The sequence below is a fragment of the Lactuca virosa genome, chromosome 6, assembly GCF_052849685.1.
Source record: "Lactuca virosa cultivar CGN04683 chromosome 6, Lactuca_virosa_CGN04683_v6, whole genome shotgun sequence".
NCBI lineage: Eukaryota > Viridiplantae > Streptophyta > Magnoliopsida > Asterales > Asteraceae > Lactuca > Lactuca virosa.
This window is the reverse complement of record NC_136431.1, coordinates 254134274-254161026: the sequence shown is the minus strand read 5'-3', so window position 1 is coordinate 254161026 and position 26753 is coordinate 254134274. Positions and strand designations below refer to the sequence as shown.

The 26753-nt window shown below is 39.8% G+C and overlaps 2 protein-coding genes across 5 annotated transcripts; one reads left to right on the top strand and one right to left on the bottom strand.

The window, feature by feature from the left end:
• The first annotated feature begins 567 nt into the window (after positions 1–567).
• Positions 568–5037, top strand: ZCF125 (P-loop containing nucleoside triphosphate hydrolases superfamily protein). Of its 3 annotated transcripts, none has more exons than XM_079055064.1 (18): positions 568–845; positions 940–1029; positions 1232–1350; positions 1431–1544; positions 1614–1695; positions 1792–1859; positions 1942–2004; positions 2108–2250; positions 2328–2430; positions 2505–2585; positions 2696–2764; positions 2877–2936; positions 3012–3107; positions 3318–3602; positions 3675–3758; positions 3855–3992; positions 4061–4237; positions 4482–5037. In XM_079055064.1, exons 1-18 carry the CDS (start codon positions 680–682, stop codon positions 4905–4907), a joined length of 2364 nt encoding a protein of 787 aa, XP_078911190.1. In that variant the 5' UTR covers positions 568–679; the 3' UTR covers positions 4908–5037. The 3 variants fall into 3 exon arrangements, with proteins under 3 accessions (XP_078911190.1, XP_078911189.1, XP_078911191.1); XM_079055063.1 differs by having other exon boundaries at positions 3669–3758; XM_079055065.1 differs by having other exon boundaries at positions 3669–3758; positions 4061–4352; positions 4482–4577.
• Positions 5038–5430: 393 nt separating this feature from the next.
• Positions 5431–11821, bottom strand: LOC145119404 (pre-mRNA-processing protein 40A-like). Of its 2 annotated transcripts, none has more exons than XM_079055060.1 (27): positions 11601–11821; positions 10651–10938; positions 10485–10541; positions 10338–10414; positions 10180–10249; positions 9319–9371; positions 9161–9218; positions 8891–9069; positions 8727–8799; positions 8555–8653; positions 8411–8479; positions 8257–8334; positions 8074–8160; positions 7953–7987; positions 7747–7852; positions 7593–7673; positions 7382–7474; positions 7241–7294; positions 7029–7145; positions 6852–6950; positions 6722–6769; positions 6537–6629; positions 6325–6432; positions 6182–6246; positions 5994–6096; positions 5821–5904; positions 5431–5706 (listed from the first exon to the last, which is right to left on the bottom strand). In XM_079055060.1, exons 1-27 carry the CDS (start codon positions 11631–11633, stop codon positions 5599–5601), a joined length of 2415 nt encoding a protein of 804 aa, XP_078911186.1. In that variant the 5' UTR covers positions 11634–11821; the 3' UTR covers positions 5431–5598. The 2 variants fall into 2 exon arrangements, with proteins under 2 accessions (XP_078911186.1, XP_078911187.1); XM_079055061.1 differs by having other exon boundaries at positions 10338–10411.
• Between the last annotated feature and the right edge of the window lie 14932 nt (positions 11822–26753).

Below are 26753 nucleotides of genomic sequence, written 5' to 3'. Positions count from 1 at the left end.
ACAACTTCTATCACGTGTGGATGAATAATAAGTTGCTCAAAGTGGATTATCATGAATTCAAGGAAGACTTCAACACCTTTTGAATATGAAGACTCTTTGAGCAACTAATAAATTTTCTAGGTTTAAGTTACTGTATTTTTGGTTTTTTTTTTTAATTGTATTTAAATTCAAATATAATATAATTGGAGTCCAAATATAATACAATTGGTATATAATTCTTGAGAAATTGAGTATCCTTCTATTTTTATTCCTATTTATCTTCTCACTCATATGAAATTGTGACAAGTGTGACAAATGTTCTAAAATATTATTAATTTTATCAAAATATGACACTTGTCATAGTTTCACATGGACATGAAGAAAATATGAAAATACAGGGGATATTTAATTTCTTATAATTCAGATATCTAATTATAGGGGATATTTTAACTTAACCGATTATTTGTAGAAGGCTTACGATTGGGGGTTTTACAAGACCTCTAAATTCTAATTATAACCCAAGGCCCAAGGCCCAAGCTATTAAAAAAAGGCAAAACTACCCAGTAACCTTGATTTTGAAATCAAATAGGAAAACTTGTATCTCTATACATCCCGCCTATACACCCGATCGATCAACAAATATCACTTTCAGTCACAGATCCAGCTAAATCAATCAATCCTTTAAGCTTTGTGCACAGAAATGGAGAAGATATGCGTAGCAGTGAGAGTGAGGCCACCCGTGAAATCAGACGAGGATTCCAATTCCAATTCCAATGGCAGTCACTGGAAGGTAGATGACAACCGTATTTCTCTGCATAGGTCTCTATCCGGCACTCCTCTTCCCCCTGCTCTTTCTTATACTTTCGGTACCTAAACAAACCCTTACCTTTTCGTTTGCTTTCTTTCCTTTATCTATCAGTTGGATAATCTTATGTATCTGTGTTTATACTTTATACGCAGATCATGTTTTCGACCAAGGTTGCTCCAATTCCAGCGTTTATGACCTCCTTACCAAGGACATTATCCATGCCGTCGTTGATGGGTTCAATGGTAATCCTTAGCTAATTCTGTTTTGTATGAAATTCAGTGCTTCCTCTTTTTTATTCCACTTCCTTTAATCTGGATGCTTGATCATCGTGCCATGTTATTTCATCTCTCACTCTGAATTTGTTCCCCTTTTATCAATCGACTAAGTTCTGTAGTTAATGGTCTTGAAAGTTAATTTGGAAGCTAATAGCTGTGTCATTTTCAGGCACTGCGTTTGCTTATGGACAAACAAGTAGTGGAAAAACGTTTACAATGAATGGGTCTGAAAATGATCCAGGAATTATTCACAGAGCTGTCAAAGATATTTTTACCAAGATTGACATGGTATATTCTTATAATTTCACTAGTATATTTCCTCCTTATAAGCTTTATGCCTGTTCCTAAAATACAGTAAATGTTTGCAGTCAACTGATAGAGAGTTTCTCATTCGAGTCTCATACATGGAGATCTATAACGAAGAAATCAATGATCTTTTTGCTGTTGAGAATCAGAAACTTCAGATTCATGAGAGTTTGGAGGTGAATATGGATACAACACATTCTATACTCTACACATATGTTCTTTTACTAATGTATGCTATTTTCCAGCGTGGAATATTTGTTGCAGGACTTAGGGAGGAGATAGTTAATAGTGCTGAGCAAGTTCTAAAGCTCATTGAAATGGGAGAAGGTTTGACTTTTGAGACTAATTTGAGATTTTACTGTAGCATCTGCTTAAATTGAGTTGACTCAGACTGTATGTATATCTGAAACCTACTTCTTTCAGTTAATAGGCACTTTGGTGAAACTAATATGAATGTCAGAAGCAGTAGGTCCCACACAATCTTTAGAATGGTACTTTGTCTTGCAGTTTTCTCTTTCACATATTGTATTTCTTATATAATCAATCCATTTAAATGATGTTTACATCTCTCAGGTGATTGAGAGCAAGGGGAAAGACTCAACTAATTTGGATGATGCTATCCGTGTTTCTGTCTTGGTTTGTAACTTTTATATCATCTATACAGTATACAGTATACACTTACTATAATGATTTATATAATTAAAGTTATAAACTTATATATTTATTTATCCATTACCAGAATTTGGTAGATTTAGCTGGATCTGAAAGGATTGCTAAAACTGGAGTTGGTGGAGTTCGGTTGAAAGAAGGAAAACACATCAACAAGAGTTTAATGATTCTTGGAAATGTCATCAATAAATTAAGTGAAGGCGCAAAACAAAGGTTTTATTTATTTATTTCTTTGATTAAACTAATTATATAATTGAAACAACAAGAAATGATTAAATTTTATTTTTCAGGGGACATATTCCTTATCGTGATAGCAAACTCACCCGTATTCTTCAACCTGCACTTGGTGGCAATGCAAAAACTTCTATCATTTGTACTGTGGCACCAGAAGAGGTATTATATAAATATATAAATAAATATATCAAGTTCATGTTTATATTTATTTAACTTCAAGTTTTGTATTATAGGTTCATGTAGAGGAAACAAAAGGGACCCTTCAGTTTGCTAGTAGAGCTAAACGTATCACCAATTGTGTTCAAGTAAATGAGGTATGTCTTATTATCTTATATCAGCCTTATGTTTTTATAAAGATTGTTCATTTTTTTTATTTTGTGTACGCATTTAGTTGTTGGAGCTAAATACTTTTATTTTTCTCTAGATTTTGACGGATGCTGCGTTATTGAAGAGACAGAAAATGGAGATAGAGGAATTACGCATGAAACTTGAGGTGGACTTTATCTTTATCTTATTATTATTATTATTATTTTTTTTTTTTTTAAGTAGTGTCATCAACATTCAACATTAGAATTGAAATATGATAAAAACTTTTTTTATAATAGGGATCTCATGCGGGGGTTCTGGAGCAAGAAATCTTGAAATTGAGAAATGACATGCTCAAGGTAGAGTGTATATTTATATTTTATATTTTATCTTTTTAAAATATATACTTTTTTGTTTTGTCTCCCATTTATCAGTATGAGCTAGAGCGTGAAAAGCTTGCTATGGAATTAGAGGAAGAGAGGAAATCACACAGAGAACGAGAACAATGCTCTAATGGAATTTCTTCCCATGTAAGTTTACAAATGACCATTTTACCCTTGCATCCTGAAAAACACTTGTCAGAATATTCATAACTTTTAACCAACCCATGAAGTCATTATGTCCAGATTAAGTGTTTTAACTCATTAAATCTTGAATAATCTTATTATAACTCAATAACCTTTAGATGAAGATGTGCTTGCTACAAAGAATTTAATTATTTTTTTGGTTTATTTTTGTAGAATGGAGAATCCTTAAGAAAAAATATGAAAGAAGAAGCTTGTAGCACACAACAAGGAGATGCTTTTAGTACCCCAACTTTTAAACCGATTCCAAATTCATTTGTTGCTAAAAGATGTTACAATTCTAGAACACCTCTATATAGTCCACTTCCAGATGCTTTTGGTGATGTTGTTGATGAAGACACATGGTTTAAAATGAACAATGGCTTCATAGCTGACCTTGATTCAATTCATATGACTCCACCAAAACAACTTTCATCCATCCCATCATTTGATAAAATTCAAGTAAGTTTTGATTTTCACTTTTCATTTGTTTTGTTTGTCCTTTGTATTCATGTCAATGTTCTTTAGTTGCAGGATCCCTCAATTGACAATTACAAAGAAGTTGAAAATCTTCGAAAGCAATTGCAACAAGCTATTGATGAAAGAAATGAATTTGAGGTTAATTTCTGTTAGTGTATTATAATTTATATATCATCATATGCTTTTTATTATTATTATTAAAGCTAAAGTGTTTAATTATACACACTACTACAGAAACAGCATAAAGAACAAGTAGCATTGAACAATCAGTTGATGGAGGAGATATCTAAACTTCAAGAAATCCCTCACAAGTTGAGCCAATCTTTGGGAAACTGCAAAGCTGTAAATGAGGAAATATTCTCTACTTTTAAGGTACAATGCATATTATGTCCTTTTGTCTATTTTTGACAATGAGGGTATTTACGTCTTTTGAACAACAGGGTTTTGCAGAAGATGAAAAATCGGCGACTGCAAACTTGTTTTCTAAAACAAGTGAATTTGTGATGTCTCTTATGTCAAGTTTTGAAGCACAAATTTATATGGCTATGAATGGGTTTAGAAAATCAGATGATGAAAAAGGAAGTTCATATTCAGAAGAATACAAGAAGAAATATAAGGTAGCTGCTAATGCTAATGCTTGTTGGACACATATTCATCTATCAAGAAGTTACATGCCCATTTTCATATTATTCACCATCTTAATCTTCAGTTATTATCTCTCCTAGTTTCAAGGTATTATTATATCATATTTTGATTCTTTGTAACAATAACAATAATTGTAAAATAAAGTTGAAGGAAGAAGCTTTTTATGTTAAAATCTACAACATTCCAAATATTCAAAATCTAATAATATGATTTTAGGATTGCACATTGGAAACACAAATTACTTGTTGGAAGAAAGAAATGAGTGATGAAATCAAATTGATCAAGGAAAGATACGAAAACCTTGAGGAAGAGTTGGATACGAATAACCACCTTCTAGAAGCTTCTAAAGCAAGAGTTCATGGTCTTCAAAAGGAATCTCAACTTTTATCAGAAGAAAGAGATGATTTACTCCTAACAGTTTCTGATTCTTGGAAAAGAATTGCATCGTTGAATGAGCAGAATGAAAAGATTTTGCAGGATTTGACATGTGAGATTCAAAAAAGGAAAGATGTTGAAGATGATATCAAGGAGTTTAGTGTTGGTTTTGTTTCAAGGTACAAGTCATACAAGTTGTTCAGTAGTGAGATCAAATCAAAAGTAGAGCACTTGAAAGCTCAAAAGCCCTGTGCTCTTATTTCCTAAATCTTTTGGTTGCTCAATTAATCTTTCATATCTTGTCTGTATGCCTTGTTTTATCGTGTGCTTTCATTCATGTATGTAAACGATTTCAACATTATCTAATATTTATTAGACAAAAATTACATAAATGGTCCCTGTGATTTGTCAAAATAGGCACATATAGTCCAACTTTAAAAATATGGACAAACTTGGTCCTCATGTTTTGTTGTTGATATTGTCATGGATTGTCCCTAAGCTGTTAAATCTAACTATCTAGCTGTTAAATTCCTACTAAAATGACTTTTTTACCCTTTCTTTTTTCCTTTTTAGTATCTTTTTGTTTCTAGACTTTTATTTTATTCAATTAGTATCTTAAGAAACCAAATAAATTTATTATTTGGGCTTTTAGAGCACATCAAGTAACAAGAAAGAGCAATCCAAAACAATCACTTTTAGCAGCCATTTTTGGTTTTCAAAATTGGAATTACATGCTTCCATATAAAGAGCACATCAACTATATGTGTAATTTGCTAAATCATAGGGACCATTTATGTAATCTTGTCTGTTTATTATTGATTCTTGATCTATTGTATTGTATATTGCTTTTCTGGATAAGAACAAGTCAATTTCAAAAACTAAGTTTTACTTTAAACCAATAACAACAAAAAAAAAAAGGAATATTATATGCTTAAAGACCTAAATGATGAAGAAGAATCTAGCAAATTTCTCCATCTTCAAGCTCCTCCTCATGATCATGAACATGTTCACCATCATCCTTGTGTCTTTTATGCTTGCTTTCATCATCGGATTCATGTGAAACATGCTACATAAATTATAAAAAAACACATTAATAATTTTATAAAAAAATGGCATGATAGATGAGGTAATATATAATTATATATATATATATCTATCCATCAAACAAAAAACCAATTACCTTTCTTGACTTTCTGTGGTCAATGGGGCTTTGACCATGTTTCCTCTCTCTGTCTTTACCCTTTTCTTTTTTTTCCCTTTTCATCTGCAAACATTAAGGGGTAGAAAGTGCATTAGAAAAACCACATTTTTTTTTAAATTACCTCCCAATGTGAATGTGAGTTACTTAATTACCTTTTCGTCCTCCTGTTTGTGTTTGTTGTCTGTTCCCTTCTCCACTAAATGAGCAACATATTCCTCAAAAGCCACTCGACAAAACTTCTCATCTCCAATAGATCTAAATCCATGTCAAAAAACAAGACAATTTTACAAAATTTTATTCAAAATATATTTTCTTGATATTGAATAATAAAATACCATACCTATACACGTTACTTTCCTCAAAAAGTTGCTTGCACTCCTCCCATGTAGAGCTTGCATTTATTTCCTATGAATTCACAAATCAATCAAGTTTTATAAAATTTTATTTATACTCAACCTAAACCCTAAACCCTAATAAATATACCTTGATGTTGTCCAATAATTGTGTGAAATCTTTGGCAAGATTCCTTCGCCTTTTATGTTCTTTCTTCTCTTTCTCTTTAGCCCTCTTGAGTAGGTCCTCAAATACAAGCTAAAAATAATAATAATAAAATATATTAATCACAAATTGTTTGAAGAAGTTAGTGTATTTGGTCTTATATTTTAGAGTTTAGACCAACAATCCAAGAATTAAACCTGTAAATTTATATCTGATAAAGGTGGAGTGATGATGTCATCTTGAATAGCATCCTTGAAATCTTTAAATGTCCATGTTGCTGCAACACTCACCTTTCAAAAAATATATAACAAGAAAATGTAAATCACAATCAACAAATAATAAATAAATGCAGATACCGAAAAAAATCATAAATAAATCCTACCTTCTTTATCTTCAAAGCATCTTTCACACGTGTCTTATCATCATGGTACTGTCAAATAATAAAAATATTTAGAAATTACTAATACCATAATAATAATAATAATACTTTTAAATAAAATAATAATGAGTACCTTTTTCTCCAATTCTTCAGCAACATCCTCAAATAAATCTTTTGCTGTTGCGCCACTTGTATTTGAAGCAACTGCATGATAAGCTGCAGACTCCTTAACCTACAATATTTAATATAAATATAATATTTATTTAACTATTTTATTTTAAGACTTTATTTGATTTCAATTTTCAACTACCTTCTGAAAATAGTCAACCCATTGGGTATTGACTGTAAGCATACCAGACACCACATGTTCTTCCATCATCTTGCTAAATTCATCACGGTTTTTGCGCTCCATTTTTTTTATTTCTTCCTTCAAAAATTAAATAAAAAAATAAAAATTTAAACTGCTTAACAAGTAAATCAACTTGCATTTAAATAATTATAGCTTTCAACTTTCAAGCTCACTTTTTTTAACTTCCTCTGCTCATCATCTTCCTTCTCTAGGTCACGAATGTATTCCTGTAATAATAAGCATAGACATTAATATTATCAGTTAAGAAATTTTTAATTTTTGAAAAAATAATAAAAGTGTGACAATTTATTTACCTGGAAAATCTCTAATCGATCAATTTTTTCAAGGCGTGAACATCTTTCATCATCTTCTAACCGATCTTTAACTTTTCGCCACTGAGTGTCCACCTGGAATTTATTTATTTATTTTTTTTAAATATAGATTTTGAAGTTATAACATCAAACATCAATCAACATAAATAAATGCCTAATGTTATGATCCTTTCAAATTTCCAGCAATACTTACTTTAATAAAGCCACAAGTTTCAAGAAAATGTCTGTACTCTAACCTACTCTGACGTTTCTCCTCTTGAAGTTTTGCTCTTTCCTGAAGGTGGTTAAAAGGGTATTTAAGTAATTATAGCAAGAATTGAATTCCAGAGCGCATGACATGAACTTACTTTCTTCTTAAGATCAACTAAGTAGTCTTGAAAAAGATCTTCACGTTCAGAAGGTCTTTCTATAGCCTTATATCGTTTATCATCTTCAAACAATGCTATAGCCTTGCTGCTTTAAAGAAATTAATATAATGGCAATATTGTAATAATATACTAAATCAAAATTCTATACAAAAATCATCTCTCATTACATGAAAGATAAATTTTACCTCCATCTCATTGATGATGTTAATTCCTTAGACTCCTGAAAGTGATTTTAATAAGAACAACATACAACCATTAGTTATGTATGCATGTATGATGTATGTGTATGTATGTAGATTGACATACTTCCAACATCTGCATGAATTCATCTTTTGCTTTTTTCAGCTTCAAGCGCTTCTCTTCAGCCTCCAATTTCTTTTTTTCCACTAGGTACTATAGAAACACAGAAATCAGAAATCAGAATGAAGATTTTTCAACTTTTTTTTATAACAAAAGGTGAAAAATGATGCTATGAATGTAAAATTTTACCTCATTAAATGCCTGTTTACGTTCACCAAGTGTTTTTAATGCGCCATATCTTTTATCATTTATGATTACTCTCATTGCCTGACATGTCAATTTCATGGTCAATAAAGTTGACTTACAAAAAGTCAAAAAGGAAGCCAATGAGAGTTATTGATACCTGTTCCCAACTCCAATCAGCTTCAAGATTTGCAGATTCCAGTAAAGATCTGAAGGCAAGTTTTGCTTCCTAAAAAGTTATTGTAGGTAGAAAATTAAAAACAAGGAGAAAGAAAGAAATTTTGAAAAAATGTAGCATTTTCACCTTCTTGTTTGCATATAACAAGGGTTCAGCATCCATTACTTTTTCCTCTAATTGTGTTACATTCACTTTCCCAACATCTGATATGTCCTTTTTTGCTTCCTGCAAACAGCATCAACAATCTCAAAATTGATTAAATAAACAATTAATGTGAAAAGATTGAATTTTTTCATACCTTGATATCCTGCATTGAAGCTTCATCTAAAGCATTAGCAACATCATTTGAGGATGTAATATCCACGTTTGTCCTACATTATTTCCATATTTTCAAATTATACATAAACAAAAACCCGAAAATACTAATGTAATCATTTCATAATTGATTAAATAAAAAATTACTTCGGAGATGAAATTGTGTTGACTAAAACACCAGGAGCATCATTGACTGTTGGAGAAACAGGAGAGTGAGGCTTAACTGCCACCACAGGAATGGTCAAACAACTGTCATTGACTGAGCTTCCGGAACTTAAAGACTGAGAGCTTCTAGAAGCTTCTTTTTCAGCCTGCTCACGAGCCATCTGTGCATAAAAAACAAAAGTTAGAGCAGAAGGAGACAAAAATACAAAAATGGCTGTGAAGATGGAAAATGGAATAATTCATAATAAAAACCTTCAATTCGTCAGGTATTGTCCATTTAGATTGCTTTGTTTCCTTGTTGTAGTAATATCTGCATATGTATATATATTATATATATTAAGTACAGAATACGTGTATTGAAGAGGAAAAAAATCTACAAATTCTGTTAAAAGGAGATGAACAGAAAATACCTTTTACCCTCTGCAGTTGTGAACTCTTTCCAAACAGTGGAAGAATCAGCCTTCTGCAAAAGCCAACAATGAGTGATACTTCATACTAGTAACCTAATTCTTAACAACAAAGATAGTTATTTAGGAAAGCATAAATAGCAAAAAAAAAAAAAAAAATGCAACTCTCTTTACTAAACTAATTCATCATTTAAGTTACATGAACCAAAGTTCTCTAGCCTATAGTGTAAGAAATGTGAACAAAGTAGATTTCTTAAGATGATCAAAAACACAATCATGGAGGAACCTAAATTAAGAAACTCTGAAAGACCATATTCTAAGATTAATGTCATAAATGGGTAACAAACTATTTTTGTTTTTAGTAAAGATCATTGTCTTTTAAAAAAAATACCATCAGAAGGTAAGCAACTGGAATGTTTTGTTCACAAAATAGACTGACATGCCATTGAAATAAGGGTATTATGTAAGATGCATGTATTAATTTCAAGTATCAATATCAGCATTTTAAAAAAGATCATGTAAGCAATTCTCCTATATGTAATTAAAACATGTGTAATAGCAATTTGTTGCCTGCCTTGAGAAACTGAGTGCGCCTTCAAAGTTCAAAGTGAGCATACTTCCTCAAGTTGCCATGGGCATCTACAAACATTGAAACATGCAAAGCAAAGGAGAATATATATATATATATATATATATATATATATATATACAACTCAATTAATGTAAATAGCAAGAAGCTCAAACTCCTCTTAAAGAAACAAATATTTATGTTAATTCAAGAAACAAGAAATGATTTGGAAGTCAAATGAGATGTGCATAGAAACTACATGTCAGAAACACACAGGTCGAGACCATATGACTAACCTCCACAGGTGTCATCAACTCCAATGGCTTCTCCCATGAAGACATTTTTGTTCTCTTGTTATAAAAATATCTGAAAAGTATTCCAAACACTAAAGGGTTTTACATATTTGAGATATGAACTTAAAAATACATGTGATAAAGAGAAATATTAATTCTACCTTCTTCCATCAGCAGCAATAAACTCTTGCCAATCAGATGATGCCTCTTGAAATACATTAGGAACATTTATCGCCTGCTACAAGAATAAAATATATATTTATCGTGTAATAAGCAAACACATGAGAAATATTTATATATATAGATACCTGATTTGAAGAAGCATTCATTGCATTTTGTGGGTGCCCAAATGATGATGTAATAAACTGAAACAAGAGTACAATAAAAATGTAGAATTTGTTTATTATATAAAACAAATAAATGAAAGTAGGTTGTTATTTCTTGTATTTAATCAAAAGGGTACACAGGTCTTACAGTAAATGAAGAAGATAATGGTGCTCCAGGACCAGTTAAACCAGGGACATGAGTGTTTGTAGTTGCAGAGTTCTGTGATGAAGATGTAGAAGTCATATTTGGCTGCTGCATATAAGGCATTGGTGGTGCTATAAATGATGATGTGGCATGGGGAGGCTGACTGGGCCTGGGCCATGGAGACATTTGCTGATGTGGCTGAGAGAACTGTGGCGGTTGACTTTGACCAGGAGGCATGCCTTGTCCCATTGGACGAAATTGCCCTTGCTGAGGTGGAACCAAAAACCGAAACTGCAACAAAGTAAAACCCTCAATATTCATCTATAAACATCTATTTGAACAATCTATCAAGATTCAGGATTCAAGGGCAATATAAATTTTAGTGAGTTTCCATATATTTAGAAGAATAAATGAAGCTTAAATTTTTCTTACATGCCTTACTATTGCAAATTCACATCATTAAATATCGTAGAATAAGGTAAAGGGCAAAAAGCAATCGTTCCTTGTTTATGAAAAATGTGAAGAGAAGAAGATGATTCAGTTATTTTGGTGGTTGTTATTGCTCAGTGAAGAGTCTAATTGGGGTGCTGCGTTGTATCCTACATTGAGGTTTTACAAACATTTGCTGGTGAAAATCCAATTGTAATCTCCTTACGCACATATATACCGATCGAATGATGAAATACTACTTGTATTCATGTACTTGATTCGCTATATACATATACACCCCCTGCGAGTGTTTTTGCTACGCCCTCCAACGATCAAAAACTACAGTAGAGTTCCGATTGGAGTTCATTGTCGGAAAAAACGCAAATACAAACAAGTTTACTCCGATTACCAGGTTTAAAGGTCTACATATCCCTCTAAAGACGAGAAAAGATTGTATTTGAACTAGTTTCTTGCGGAATAGAATGGACATGATAATGAAAAGCAAGTGCGTAAGTATTAATCACCTGTGAACTGGGATTGTGAGGGTAATTGGCCATTGTTGACAGCGGAGAACAGAGAGTATGAATACGGATGGGCCCTCAACGATTCACGGAATCGATGACCTCAACTCTCAAGGGATCTCTTTGTTGATCGTAGTTGCAAATTTGTAAAACTTGGAATCAAGTAACCAAAGCGCCTTGATGATGCGGATGAAAAATGACCTACTGTCGTTCGTGTATATATCTTTACTACGGTGTGAGAAATTGTTTATTGCTAAACAGATAAAAAGATAACTAAATGTGCTCTTATTTTAGTAAATAGTTTGTTATTCTTTGCAAAGCAAACGCAATATACTATTAAAGGAACCATCATGGATATTGATATGTTTAATAATTGAAAATTTATCCAATATGAAACATGTCGTAAGAAGGTTACTATGAATGATGGTCGTTATTTTTGTTTAAGTTATCAGAAAAATGTTGATAACCTTCGACAATCGTAAGTATTTTTTATTAAAATAGTTTTTATATGTTATTCTTATTAATATTATTTATATAAGTATAAATTGGTTGTACGAATGATGGATCAACGAGAAGAGATCACATGTGTTCTTTTCAACGGAGTCCTCTTATTGGTTTTATTGTTGAGAAATTGGTTAATAAGAGTTTATTTACTAGAGGTTTGATTCTATATACATTTTTATCTTTTACATATATATATATATATATATATATATATATATATATATATATATATATATATATATATATATATATATATATAGGTTTTTGTTTGTATGTACATTAAAATTTTTCTCATGTTTTCTTAGTGTGAAGGTGATCCTAAATGTGTACAAAATTTTCTTTTTGATAGTTTATGTGCTTATAAGGTCAATTTTACTATTAAGGTAGACAAACTCAATTTCTCGCCAAACTACGTGCGTCGTTTTACTGTAACTAAATACCATAGTGACAATAAGCATATTGATAACAGATTTAAGATTGCTCCCACCATTGAAGATAGTATGGTGGTTATAACAAATTTTCAAGATTATTATATAGTCCATTATGAATATGAATGTTTGTCTAAAATCACTGAGTATGAGTGGGAGTTGTCAGACCAAACGTTATGGGGACCATGTATTGATTTGAGACCATCATCAATTTCAACAATGGTAATTATTATTTCATATTGTCATATGTATGTAAAAGTTATACTTTGTGTACTTGTAACACTCTAAAATTTCAAATAAAATTTTCATTTTTAAATCCACACAACAACACAGTTCAACATTTCTCAAACCCAACTTTGTAAATTGTTCCAAACACAAAACCATAAGTTGTTTAACATTATCCCAGAATCCTCCAAAAACACAATCAACTAGCTGGTGTGTACAATCATGTCGGCGCCTTCCTACGATCCTGAGATGTACATGAAACACATTTCACACAACACTGTAAGCACAAAGCTTAGTGAGTTCCCCAAAATATCACACGCAAATAATTAGCCTCTCATGACTATATCTCAATAATGACCCTCCGGTCATGTGTCTCGGTGAGGACCCTCCGGTCTCACAGCTCGGGTTGGACCCTCCAGTCCTGTATCTCAGTGAGGCCCCTCTGGTCTCACAGCTTGGTTTGGACCCCCTGGTCATAACTCAATAAGGCACATAATAATATACACATGAATCATAAGGATATAATGCATAATATAACACATAACTCAGTATAAGCACATAAGACCCTCCGGTCAATAACTCAGGCAAGACCCTCTGGTCACACAGTATTACCACTCAGGTAAGTATAGTGAGAAGACTCACCTCGTAGGTAAAGCAAGTATCTCTCGTACTCAATGGTCGGTCTAGACTCCGCCTACATATATCATAATCATCTCTAATTAACACTTTATAATAACAACTCTAAAGATGTTAAGCTAACCCCCTTTACTAATTCTCGAAAAGGGTAAAAGACCATTTTACCCCTCCATGGTCTCCAAAGTCCACAACTTGACCAACCCTAAAAGTCAACGGAAGTCAACGCCTAAGTCAACAGTCCATGTTGACCCAACTCGTCGAGTGCATCTATGCGACTCGTCGAGTTCCTCCTGTTCTCAGAAGAATCGGGAAAGTCCAACTCAACTCGCCGAGTTGTCTCACCAACTCGTCGAGTTTGTACAACGTCCAGGATAAAGGGGAAAACCCTAACCAACTCGTCGAGTTCCTTCAGCCTCCTCTCTCATTCTGACGTTATTAAGCGAGATTAAAGCCCCAAACTCTAGATCTAGCCTTCTAAGGCTGAATACCACGCGAAGTTGCAAGCTTTACGTCCATGCATGACATATAGGGCTAAGTTTGCCAAAACAAAGCTTCAACAAAGGGTTTAAGGCATGGAAGCTGGCCAAAGCTTGAGTCTTTAGGCCTTAAGGGCCTAATAATGTCCAGATCTGAAGTCTTAGCTTCAAGGCATGCCTAAAACCAATAATGACTCAAGAAGAAGCTAGAAATGGCCATAAACTCTCTAATGGAGAGATCTAACAAACAAGTGATCAAGGTAAAAGCTTTTTACCTCCAAATGACTGCTACTACTGGGTGGATGCCGGATCTAAAGACTCTTTCTTGTTCCAAGCCTTTTACTCCTCAAGTTACTTCAAAGAATGCACCAAAACACACACTCTTAGCCTCACTCTCTATCACGATGGAAGATAGCTCGATTAGGGTTTGTCTCAGGGTGATAAGGTGATGAGGGAGGCGGGGTTGAGGACTTAAGGTCCTTTAAATAGGGTGTGTAACGCCCGTAGATCCATACTAGTCAATTTAGAGACGATAAGCATCAAAAATGACTTTTTGATGGAAGATTATTTAGAAGGATTAATCTTAACCAAGTTGTAGTATATGTCTCAAGGTTTTCGAAAATATAAAGAACGCCGAAATCCGAGTTATAACGAAGAAGTTATGACATGTCGAAGTTTCGCGATAGAACCGGCACGACACAGCGTGACGTAAATAGTGAATTTACGTTAGAGCGATATTTGGCTTTAGCAATCTAAATAAAAGTCGTAGAATACGTTAAACCGCGAGCGTGCATAAAAAGAACGTCTAAATCTGACTTCGTATGAGGAAGTTATGATTTTTCGAAGTTTCGGCTTAGCAGTGTACATCCCGAAGTTCGAATATGAGATCGAGCGATATTTAGCCGAAACAATCTAAATGAGAATTGAAGATCTCATCGATAGTAGTGCATCGACGGAAAGACAGACGAAAACGGACGTCAGACGAAGGAGTTATGAGTTTATAACGGAGTTTTCCTGTCCCAGCCTACTAAAAATAATATAAAAATAATTTAATAAAAATAAAGTCAAAATTAGCCGACGGAGTCTAAATGAAAGTTGTAGATCTTGTTCTTACCTACGCGTCGATATAAAGAACGTCGAAAACGGAGTTTGTATGCGAAAGTTATGAATTTCTGAAGTTCAGGGCGCGAACCCCAAAGCTGTGTCAGTGACCACGACGTGGAAACAGTGCCCACGACGTGGCATGTTTTCTGACGCCTCTTGGAGTCTGCCAGACCCAACTTGCGACGACGTGGAAAATGAGAAATTTGCCCTATAAATAGATTTGAAGGGGCAGCCGGCCAAAGTTGCTAATCCACCCTTCTCTCACCCATACTACCTCGATTTACATGCAAATAAGTACCCCCGAAGCCCCGGTATCATCCCGAGACCCGAAGCGAGTCCCGAAGCGCGAAGATCCCGAGAAGTAAAGAGTTTCCGAGCCGAAGCTCTGCCCGCGAGAATCCCGGTGTGTGAAGATATCCCGGTTTCACCGAAGAATACTACTCTTAGAGCCGTAGTGATGTCCGAGTATCGTCTAAACAAGTGAGTGTGTAGTTACTTTCTTCTACCGCATAGATATGAAGTATTTGCTATGAAATGCGTGCTATGTGTTTATACATTGTTTGTTTACTTGAGATGGTTGTTGGAATGAATGTTTTATACAGGTTTTTAAATGAATTAAACCATATATGTAATTTATATCTACGAATATGTCGGGTAAAACATGGGTAGATAAGTGATGTGGTATGAAAGATGTTATAGATAATCTTAGCAGATGCGCTTAATAGTAAATGTCATAATCCTGGCAGATGCGCTTATAGGATAAGGTCGGCAGATGCGCCAAATAGAGAATGTCATAATACTAGCAGATGCTCTTATAGGATAATCCTGGCAGATCGCTTATAGGATAAGGTAGGCAGATGCGCCAAATAGTGAATGTCATAATCCTGGCAGATGCGCCAAGTAGTGAATGTCGTAATCCTGGCAGATGCGCTTAAAGGATAATGTCGGCAGATGCGCCTAATAGTGTATGTCGTAATCCAGACAGTGGCGCCTAATAGTGAATGTCGTAATACTGGCAGAGGCGCTTAAAGGATAAAGTTGGCAGATGTGCCTTATGTAGCAATGGATTTTGTGCCAATTTGTAACATCCCAAAATACGAGCCAAAAAAAATTCATTTTTGAAACATATACTTAGCAAACATTAGAAATAAAACATTCACTGATCATATCATTTCATAAAAATGTCGCGTGTCCGGAAACCATTTTATAAAAACATAATAATGTCAGAGTACAAATCCCAGAATAACTCATGATGCGGAAATCAATGTGTGTGTATGATGTGCCGCTACCGCGCCAGCTCTTTCCCCTTCGACGAAGAGGTACCTGAAAACAAAACTATAAACTGTAAGCACAAAGCTTAGTGAGTTCCCTCATCGTACCACATACCATACGGTTACATAACATACATATATTGTCCGACATATCTGGGTGCCCGACCTACCCCTTCGGTCCTCTCGACCGGATACTGTCTAGCATATCTGGGAGCTGGCCTCCCCTTCGGTCCTCTCGACCGGGTACTGACTAGCATATATGGGTGCTGGTCTCCCCTTCGGTCCTCTCGACCGGGTACTGACTAGCATATCTGGGTGCTGGTCTCCCCTTCGGTCCTCTCGACCGGGTACTGGGGACTATTTCACCCCCTTACTACTACCACATAACACATTTATCACATAATCTATCTAGCATGTCTGGGCACGACCGCCCCTTCGACCCTATCGGCCGGTAATCTGGGGACTATCTCCCCCTACCGTCACTAGTACATAGCGTCATATCATTTTAGCACATAACATATCACAGGTAGTAACAACCCTAGATGAATATCACAGAGACAATCATTTATCATGCAACTCCTACTGGTGGGCCGGCATTGTGGCCGTAGACCCACCGCTACTGGAAGGTAACTCACCTCGTACAAGTGGCTGCTGATAATCTGTGCGGGAAACCTCCGTCCGCTGCTGCTCCGGAAATCCTCCGGCTACAAACCCCATAAACACTCAGTTAGAAACTGATCTGTATACTTAGGGTAAAATGACCATTTACCCCCAACCAAGTCAAGTCAAAGTCAAAGTCAAAGTCAACTTCCAGTTGACCTGACTCGCCGAGTTGGGCCGTCAACTCGCCGAGTCCCTCACTCTCTACTCGTCCTCATCCGTGACCCTACTCGTCGAGTTGGGCCGTCAACTCGACGAGTTCTTCTCTCATTCGAACGCCCCATGAAAACTCATCCGACTCGCCGAGTTGATGAACAACTCGTCGAGTTGTCCTTTATCTGATGAACCAGATCTGTCCTCAACTCGCCGAGTTGATGAACAACTCGCCGAGTTCTAAGGAGATTGCCTTGGACTCGCCGAGTCCGTTCATGCACTCGCCAAGTCCCATGAACTTCCAGCACAATGGCTTAGTCCAGAACGTTGGGTCACTCCCTGGGACCCCCTTAAAACCTTTCCACACTCAACTGGGTTCTTTTGACCCTCAACAGAAAGGGCAAAACCCTTAGACTCGCCGAGTTCAATAGTGGACTCGCCGAGTTGGTCACGTCCATACCCTAAATCTTTGCTTTCTGATGTACATCCTTTGATCAAAAGATAGATCCAAGCTTCTACAATCGATCTAACACGTAAAGTTACAACCTTTACGTGCTTGCATGGGACTTTGAGCTCAAAAGGACATAAAACAAGCTCATATGGCACATGGAACCTTTCATGGGTGCAAAAGCAACCCAAATCTGCCTAGTGACTCTCTGAATGATGTCATTCAGAAGCTCAAACCCCCAACCACGTTTGCAAACATGGTTGGCTACCAAAATGGCTCATAAAAGCCCTAAATCTTCCCAAAGAGGGATCTAACAAATGAAAGAGCAAGGTATAGACTTTATACCTTCTGAAGACGGCAAATGATGCTCACAACTGAATCCCTCTAGCCTCCTCTTGATCCTTCAAGCTTTTCCTTCTTCCTTGAACCACAAAATCACCAAGATCACTCTAAATGCCTTAAAACTCTTCAATAACGGCTAGGGTTTGCTATGGGGGTCTTCTGGGAGTAAATGGGACGAAGGAGGCCGAGTTAAGGTGTTTAAATAGGGTGCACACCCCTGAATTAGGGTTTTTGTCCAAACAGGGTCTACTCGCCGAGTCCGGGGACCCGACTCGCCGAGTACATCACTTAAACCCCGCGTCCCATCCCGCTTCTACTCGGCGAGTTGGTCCTTCAACTCGCCGAGTCCAAGACCCAAAATGCTAAACATTTAAAGATTTGATAAAAGAATACATACCAAGAACCAGGTGTTACAATCTCCCCCACTTATTTTAGACTTCGTCCTCGAAGTCTGCTGCTCGATCCTGGAACAGCTCTGGGTAATGCTCCATCATCTCATCAATCGGCTCCCATGTCCATTCCGAGCCCTTCCGGTGCTGCCATTGCACCTTTACCAGCTCAACCCTCTTGTTCCTCAGATCTTTCGACTTCCGGTCAAGGATCGCTACAGGCCGCTCGATATAATTCAGGCTGTTGTCAACCTGAATGTCCTCTAAGGGTACCACTGCTGAGTCATCCACCAGGCACTTCCGCAGCTGGGAGACGTGGAAAGTGTTGTGGATCTGACTGAGTTCGGCTGGCAGATCCAGCCGGTATGCCACCTTGCCCACCCGGGCTACAACCCTAAATGGTCCAATATACCTGGGACCCAACTTGCCCCGTTTCCTGAATCAGATGACGCCCTTCCAAGGCGACACTTTCAGGAGGACCTTATCCCCGACCTGGAACTCCAGGCTTGATCGACGCTTATCGGCATAACTTTTCTGCCGACTCTGAGCAGTCTGAAGTCTGCTCCGGACCTGCTGAATCTTCTTTGTCGTCTTGAGCACTACTTCGGTGCTCCCCATGACACTCTGGCCAACTTCACCCCAGCATATCGGGGTCCTGCACCTCCTCCCGTACAACATCTCGAAGGGAGGTCGGTCGATACTCGCGTGGTAGCTGTTGTTGTACGAAAACTCAGCTAGAGGAAGATAAGTATCCCAGCTACCACCGAAGTCTAGTACGCACGCCCGCAACATATCCTCCAGAGTCTGGATGGTCCGCTCACTCTGACCATCGGTCTGCGGGTGAAAAGCGGTGCTAAAATGTAGACGAGTACCCAGCTCGTCATGGAACTTCTTCCAAAACCTGGAAGTAAACCGTACATCTCTGTCTGAAATCACGGAGACTGGCACTCCGTGCCGCGCCACCACCTCTCGGATGTAGATTTTGGCCAACTTCTCTGTCGAGATACTCTCCTGGATCGGTATGAAGTTAGCGCTCTTGGTCAACCGATCCACGATGACCCATATAGAATCCACTCCCCGTGCGGTCCTGGGAAGCTTGGTGATAAAATCCATCGTGATGTCTTCCCATTTCCACAACGGGATATCCAGCGGCTGCATCTTGCCGTGTGGCCTCTGGTGCTCGGCCTTGACCTTCCTGCAGGTCAAGCACCGCTCAACATACCATGCTACATCCCGCTTCATGCAGGGCCACCAATAGTCTAGACGAAGTTCCCTATACATCTTCGTTGCCCCGGGATGAATGGAGAATCGGGATTTGTGCGCCTCCTCCATCAGAACCTGACGCACACCCCCGTGATACGGTACCCACACCCTACGGTGTAGTGTCAATAACCCTCGACTATCATAGTCGAAGGAGGAAACCTATCCCACAATCCGCTCGCTCTTCCGATGTTCCTCCTTCATAGCCTCCTGCTGAGCCTCCCGGATCCGCTCCAAAAGCGGAGTCACCACCGTCATCCTCAGACAGATATCCCTGATCGGTGCCGCCTTGCGGCTAAGCGCATCGGCCACCACGTTGGCCTTTCCCGGATGGTAAAGGATCTCGCAGTCGTAATCCTTTACCACGTCCAACCACCGACGCTGCCTCATGTTCAGATTCGGCTGATCCATGAGGTACCTTAAGCTCTTGTGGTCCGTGTAAATCGTACATCGAACCCCATAGAGGTAATGTCGCCACATCTTGAGGGCGAACACAACAGCCCCCAACTCCAAATCATGCGTCGGGTAGTTCGCCTCGTGAGGCTTCAGCTGCCTCGACGCGTAGGCGATGACGTGCCCTCTCTGCATCAATACTGCGCCCAAACCTGAGATGGACGCATCGCAGTACACAACAAAATCCTCCATGCCCTCTGGCAGGGCTAAGATTGGCGCCTCGCACAATCTCTGTCTCAGTGTCTCGAACGCTGCCTGCTGATCAGGCCCCCAACGAAAGACCACAACCTTCCTCGTTAGCCTGGTCAGGGGTAATGCTATCTTGGAGAAATCCTGGATGAATCTCCGATAGTAGCCAGCTAATCCCAGGAAACTCCGAATCTCAGATGGAGACTTCGGAACCTCCCATCTCATCACGGCCTCTACCTTGGCCGGATCTATCGAAATCCCGTTCTGGTTGACAAGGTGCCCAAGAAACTGCACCTCGCGCAACCAGAAATCACACTTGGAGAACTTGGCGTACAAGTTCTCCCTCCTCAAGGTCTCTAGAACCTCTCGCAGATGCTCCTCATGCTCCTCCTGCGTCTTGGAGTAAACCAAGATATCATCAATAAACACTATCACAGACCGGTCTAACATCGATCTGCACACGCGGTTCATGAGGTCCATGAACGCGGCAGGAGCATTGGTTAGCCCGAAAGGCATCACCACAAATTCATAGTGGCCATAACGCGTCCGAAACGCCGTCTTTTGCACATCCTCCTCCCTGACCCTCATCTGATGATACCCTGAACGCAAATCTATCTTGGAGAACCAAGATGCTCCCTGAAGCTGGTCAAAGAGGTCGTCAATCCTCGGGAGTGGGTAACGGTTCTTCACCGTTACCTTGTTCAGCTCCCTATAGTCTATACACATACGATGCGACCCATCCTTCTTCTTCACAAACAGAATCGGGGCTCCCCAGGGTGAACTGCTCGGTCAAATGAAACCCTTGTCTAACAACTCCTGAAGCTGTGTAGACAACTCCTGCATCTCAGGAGGAGCCAACCGATACGGTGCCTTGGCTATCGGAGCCGCACCAGGGACTAGGTCGATCCTGAACTCCACCTGTCGCTCCGGAGGTATCCCTGGCAACACCTCGGGGAATACATCCGCGAATTCTCGTACTACGGGCACATCGACCACTGTCGCCCTACCCGCCTCCCGGGTATCCATAACATACGCGACATAACATGCGCAACCCTGCTGAAGGTAACGCCTAGCTCTCGCTGCTGAACATAAGGCCGGTCCTCGCTGTGGCCTCTCGCCCTGAATCACCAGCTCTCCCCCACTTGGGGTCCTGATCCGCACCAACTACTGCGCGCAGTCCATCACTGCCCCATTAGGGCTGAGCCAATCCATGCCTATAATCACCTTGTTCCCACGCAATGGAATGGGAACCAAGTCTACCAAGTAGCGCTCCTCAAATAACCTCAGCACACAATCTCGGAAGACCTCAGATGCTCGCACTGATCGGTCGTCCGCAATCTCGACCTCTAGAGGGCAATCCAACATACCCGAAGACTCAGAAAACTTCTTGCTAAGCGCAAGAGAAACGAATGATCGGGTAGCGCCCGAATCAAACAGTACCTGTACTGGGATACCGTTCACATGGAACGATCCTAAACAGAGCACATATCAATAACATAAACATCATAAAAATAAACCAGAGGGAAAGAATCATACCCGTCACCACATCGGGTGCAGCGCGTGCCTCCTCGGTAGTCAGCTGAAATGCCCGACTCCTCACCACTGGAGCCTCTGCCTTGCCCTGCCGGCCATCGGTAATCCGCAGGGTCGCTGGAGCTGGCGCCTTTACTGGCGCTGCTGCTGTCAACTGGGGGCAATTGGCCTTCTTGTGGCCCCTCTAGTTGCAGTGGAAACACAGCAACTCTGACGTCTGTAACACGGGTGCAGGGGCGGTACAATCCCTGCTGAAGTGCCCTAACTTGCTGCACTTGTAGCAGCCTGACGATCCCAACTTGCACGCTCCCTCGTGCGTCTTGCCGCATTTCCTGCAGCGGCCCCGTCCCTGTTGGCCTTTCGGCCCCGCATCTGGTCCCTTAGGCTTCTTCCCCGAAGCCCCCATAACATGCCCCTCTTCCGCCTTTCTCTTCCGAATGTGCTCCAGGTCTATCTCCCTCTCCCTTGCCCTGGCAACCATAGAGTCCAGGGTAGGGCAAGCTGAAAAACTGACATGCTCCCGAATTTCAGCTCGTAGCATGTCATGATAGCGGGTCCTCCTCATATCCTCATCACCCGCGTACTGGGGCACCAGTAACGCTCTCTCCCGGAACTTGGCGGTGATCTCTGCCACAGTCTCCGTCGTCTGTCTCATATCTAGGAACTCCCTGGCCAGCTGCTGAAGCTCGACAGCCGGCGCAAACTCTGCCCTGAACCTGGTCACGAAGTCCGACCAGGTCATAGCCTCGACAGCCGAGGCTCCCAACGAGTCACCAACGGATTCCCACCAATCCCTAGCTCGATCTCTCAAACATCCTGCTGCAAATCTCACCTTCGACCCCTCGGGGCAGAAGCTAGTCAACTGTGCAAACTCAATGTCTGCAATCCATCACCTGGCAGCTATGGGGTCCTTCGCCCCGTGAAAATCCGGCGCACCACTGCCCCGGAAGTCCTTGAAGGACAGTGTGCGAGATCCTGACTGGCCAGATGCCATGTCGCTCCTGAATGCCCTGAGGCGATCCTCCATCAACTCCACTATCCCTTCCTTGATCGACCCGAAGATAATGGGAGTCGAATCAAGGATGCCTCTGGTGATCTCTGACGCGATGAACTTGCGTAGCCTCTCGTCTATTGGCTCGGAACCTGATCCCGAACCCGATCCCTCTCCTGAACTGCCAACTGTTGGCCTTGAGCGTAGTACCACCATTCTGCAATACATAACGACAACTGTCAGTGGTACTGATACATCTAAAGGGATCACGTCTTCTGCAAGGTTCCTGGTCTCGCCTCAGCCTCCCTTAATTCAAGTACGGATCCTCTGCTTTCAGTAGTACGGGCCCATACTACCTTCCACATCTATCCGTACTTTCCTCAAGAACTGCCTCGACTCCACCAAGTCCCTACTACTACTGTTGATCTCATGCTAATCTCATCCTAGGCTCGCCCTAGGAAGTCGCCAACTCACTCTCCGCCCTCAGCTGCATAAGAAGTCCCTGCTTTCTTCCCCTAACTAGCTTGCGAATACTATTACATATTACTCAGACTAGATAATTCTTCGAATGAGGGATCCTACCCTACAACGGTTGGACTCAAACGAGAGCTGTGAAATAGGGCTAGACCCAACCCTCTGAAATTATTTAGTCCTTGCAATATGTATCTTAACATATTCGTTTACTAGTTAGTGAAAGACAACTAGAACTCCTAAAAGCACATAGCAAGCAGCATTCGGACATTGAGTACACATAATCATGCATGTACTACTCTGGCTATCATATCGACTGATCTGTACTAGCATGCACTGCTAAGCTCATACTATCAGGCATAACCTAAACAGGCTATCCTACTACTGTCTACTCGGTACTAGCATGCAATTCTCATAAAGTTGGAACACATAAAGCAGGCATATAAGGCATCATTCCTAGATCCTTAGTCCTATTCTAGCATGCTGTTCTACTGAAACTGAAACTGATAATCATAACATAAACTTGTATGGGTACTTTGGGGAAAACTTACTTGAGCTCGGCCGGTCGCGCACATCACACACCTCGTTCTTTCTCGAAACTCTTTTACTCAGTCTTTAGAAAATCATTTCTTTATAAAAAAAATCTTTTAATCCCTCGATTTGAGTCCAGACATCCCCCGAAGGTGTGTCCGAATCCCTCAAACCAGGGCTCTGATACCAACTTGTAACATCCCAAAATACGAGCCAAAAAAAATTCATTTTTGAAACATATACTTAGCAAACATTAGAAATAAAACATTCACTGATCATATCATTTCATAAAAATGTCGCGTGTCCGGAAACCATTTTATAAAAACATAATAATGTCAGAGTACAAATCCCAGAATAACTCATGATGCGGAAATCAATGTGTGTGTATGATGTGCCGCTACCGCGCCAGCTCTTTCCCCTTCGACGAAGAGGTACCTGAAAACAAAACTATAAACTGTAAGCACAAAGCTTAGTGAGTTCCCTCATCGTACCACATACCATACGGTTACATAACATACATATATTGTCCGGCATATCTGGGTGCCCGACCTACCCCTTCGGTCCTCTCGACCGGATACTGTCTAGCATATCTGGGAGCTGGACTCCCCTTCGGTCCTCTCGACCGGGTACTGACTAGCATATCTGGGTGCTGGTCTCCCCTTCGGTCCTCTCGACCGGGTACTGACTAGCATATCTGGGTGCTGGTCTCCCCTTCGGTCCTCTCGACCGGGTACTGGGGACTATTTCACCCCCTTACTACTACCACATAACACATTTATCACATAATCTATCTAGCATGTCTGGGCACGACCGCCCCTTCGACCCTATCGGCCGGTAATCTGGGGACTATCTCCCCCTATCGTCACTAGTACATAGCGTCATATCATTTTAGCACATAACATATCACAGGTAGTAACAACCCTAGATGAATATCACAGAGACAATCATTTATCATGCAACTCCTACTGGTGGGCCGGCATTGTGGCCGTAGACCCACCGCTACTGGAAGGTAACTCACCTCGTACAAGTAGCTGCTGATAATCTGTGCGGGAAACCTCCCTCCGCTGTTGCTCCGGAAATCCTCCGGCTACAAACCCCATAAACACTCAGTTAGAAACTGATCTCTATACTTAGGGTAAAATGACCATTTACCCCCAACCAAGTCAAGTCAAAGTCAAAGTCAAAGTCAACTTCCAGTTGACCCGACTCGCCGAGTTGGGCCATCAACTCGCCGAGTCCCTCACTCTCTACTCGTCCTCATCCGTGACCCTACTCGTCGAGTTGGGCCGCCAACTCGACGAGTTCTTCTCTCATTCGAACGCCCCATGAAAACTCATCCGACTCGCCGAGTTGATGAACAACTCGTCGAGTTGTCCTTTATCTGATGAACCAGATCTGTCCTCAACTCGCCGAGTTGATGAACAACTCGCCGAGTTCTAAGGAGATTGCCTTGGACTCGCCGAGTCCGTTCATCCACTCGCCGAGTCCCATGAACTTCCAGCACAATGGCTTAGTCCAGAACGTTGGGTCACTCCCTGGGACCCCCTTAAAACCTTTCCACACTCAACTGGGTTCTTTTGACCCTCAACAGAAAGGGCAAAACCCTTAGAATCGCCGAGTTGGTCACGTCCATACCCTAAATCTTTGCTTTCTGATGTACATCCTTTGATCAAAAGATAGATCCAAGCTTCTACAATCGATCTAACACGTAAAGTTACAACCTTTACGTGCTTGCATGGGACTTTGAGCTCAAAAGGACATAAAACAAGCTCATATGGCACATGGAACCTTTCATGGGTGCAAAAGCAACCCAAATCTGCCTAGTGACTCTCTGAATGATGTCATTCAGAAGCTCAAACCCCCAACCACGTTTGCAAACATGGTTGGCTACCAAAATGGCTCATAAAAGCCCTAAATCTTCCCAAAGAGGAATCTAACAAATGAAAGAGCAAGGTATAGACTTTATACCTTCTGAAGACGGCAAATGATGCTCACAACTGAATCCCTCTAGCCTCCTCTTGATCCTTCAAGCTTTCCTTCTTCCTTGAACCACAAAATCACCAAGATCACTCTAAATGCCTTAAAACTCTTCAATAACGGCTAGGGTTTGCTATGGGGGTCTTCTGGGAGTAAATGGGACGAAGGAGGCCGAGTTAAGGTGTTTAAATAGGGTGCACACCCCTGAATTAGGGTTTTTGTCCAAACAGGGTCTACTCGCCGAGTCCGGGGACCCGACTCGCCGAGTACATCACTTAAACCCCGCGTCCCATCCCGCTTCTACTCGGCGAGTTGGTCCTTCAACTCGCCGAGTCCAAGACCCAAAATGCTAAACATTTAAAGATTTGATAAAAGAATACGTACCAAGAACCAGGTGTTACACAATTCCTTAGGTCAATCCTTAGGAATGAATGAATGAAGGATAGTTGATTCTTAGGGTAAAACCTTAAGAAATAAAGAAGATAATGGGGATGGGTAATTGGGTTGATTGTTTGATGATTGAATATAATAATTGTATTATTGTGGGTTGAAAACCCTATATGCTCACCAGGCTCCCAAGCCTGACCCACTCAGTTTTTCTTTGTATTACAGGAAGTGGCTCAAGAGCATAAGTTGGTTGACATGACGAGAGATAATGGATTATAGGCCAGTAGTTATAAATAACTGTTGTAAGGTCTATTTTGATCCGTTTATGCTTTTGGTCTGTATTTGGAACATGACATCCCGAGATTTTGTTATATAATGAAAATACATTTCTTAAAAGAAATGCTTTTGATAAATTCTTAACACATTTTGTTTTGGGAACAAATTCCGCAACTGTTTTCTTTAAACGATTACTCTGATTTTAAAACAAAGCATAAACAAATCGGTCTTTTCTGGTCGTGAAAATGGGATGTCACAGGGTGCAAACCCTAAAAATTAGGGTTTTCTCACTCAGATCCAACTCGTCGATTTCAGTCCACCAACTCGTCGAGTTGGCTCTAAAACCGCACGACCCATCTCAGTCTCTACTCGACGGGTTGGGACCTCCAACTCGTTGAGTTGCCCCGACAATATGCATAAAATAGACATTTAAATTTATCAGTGGGAGTCGG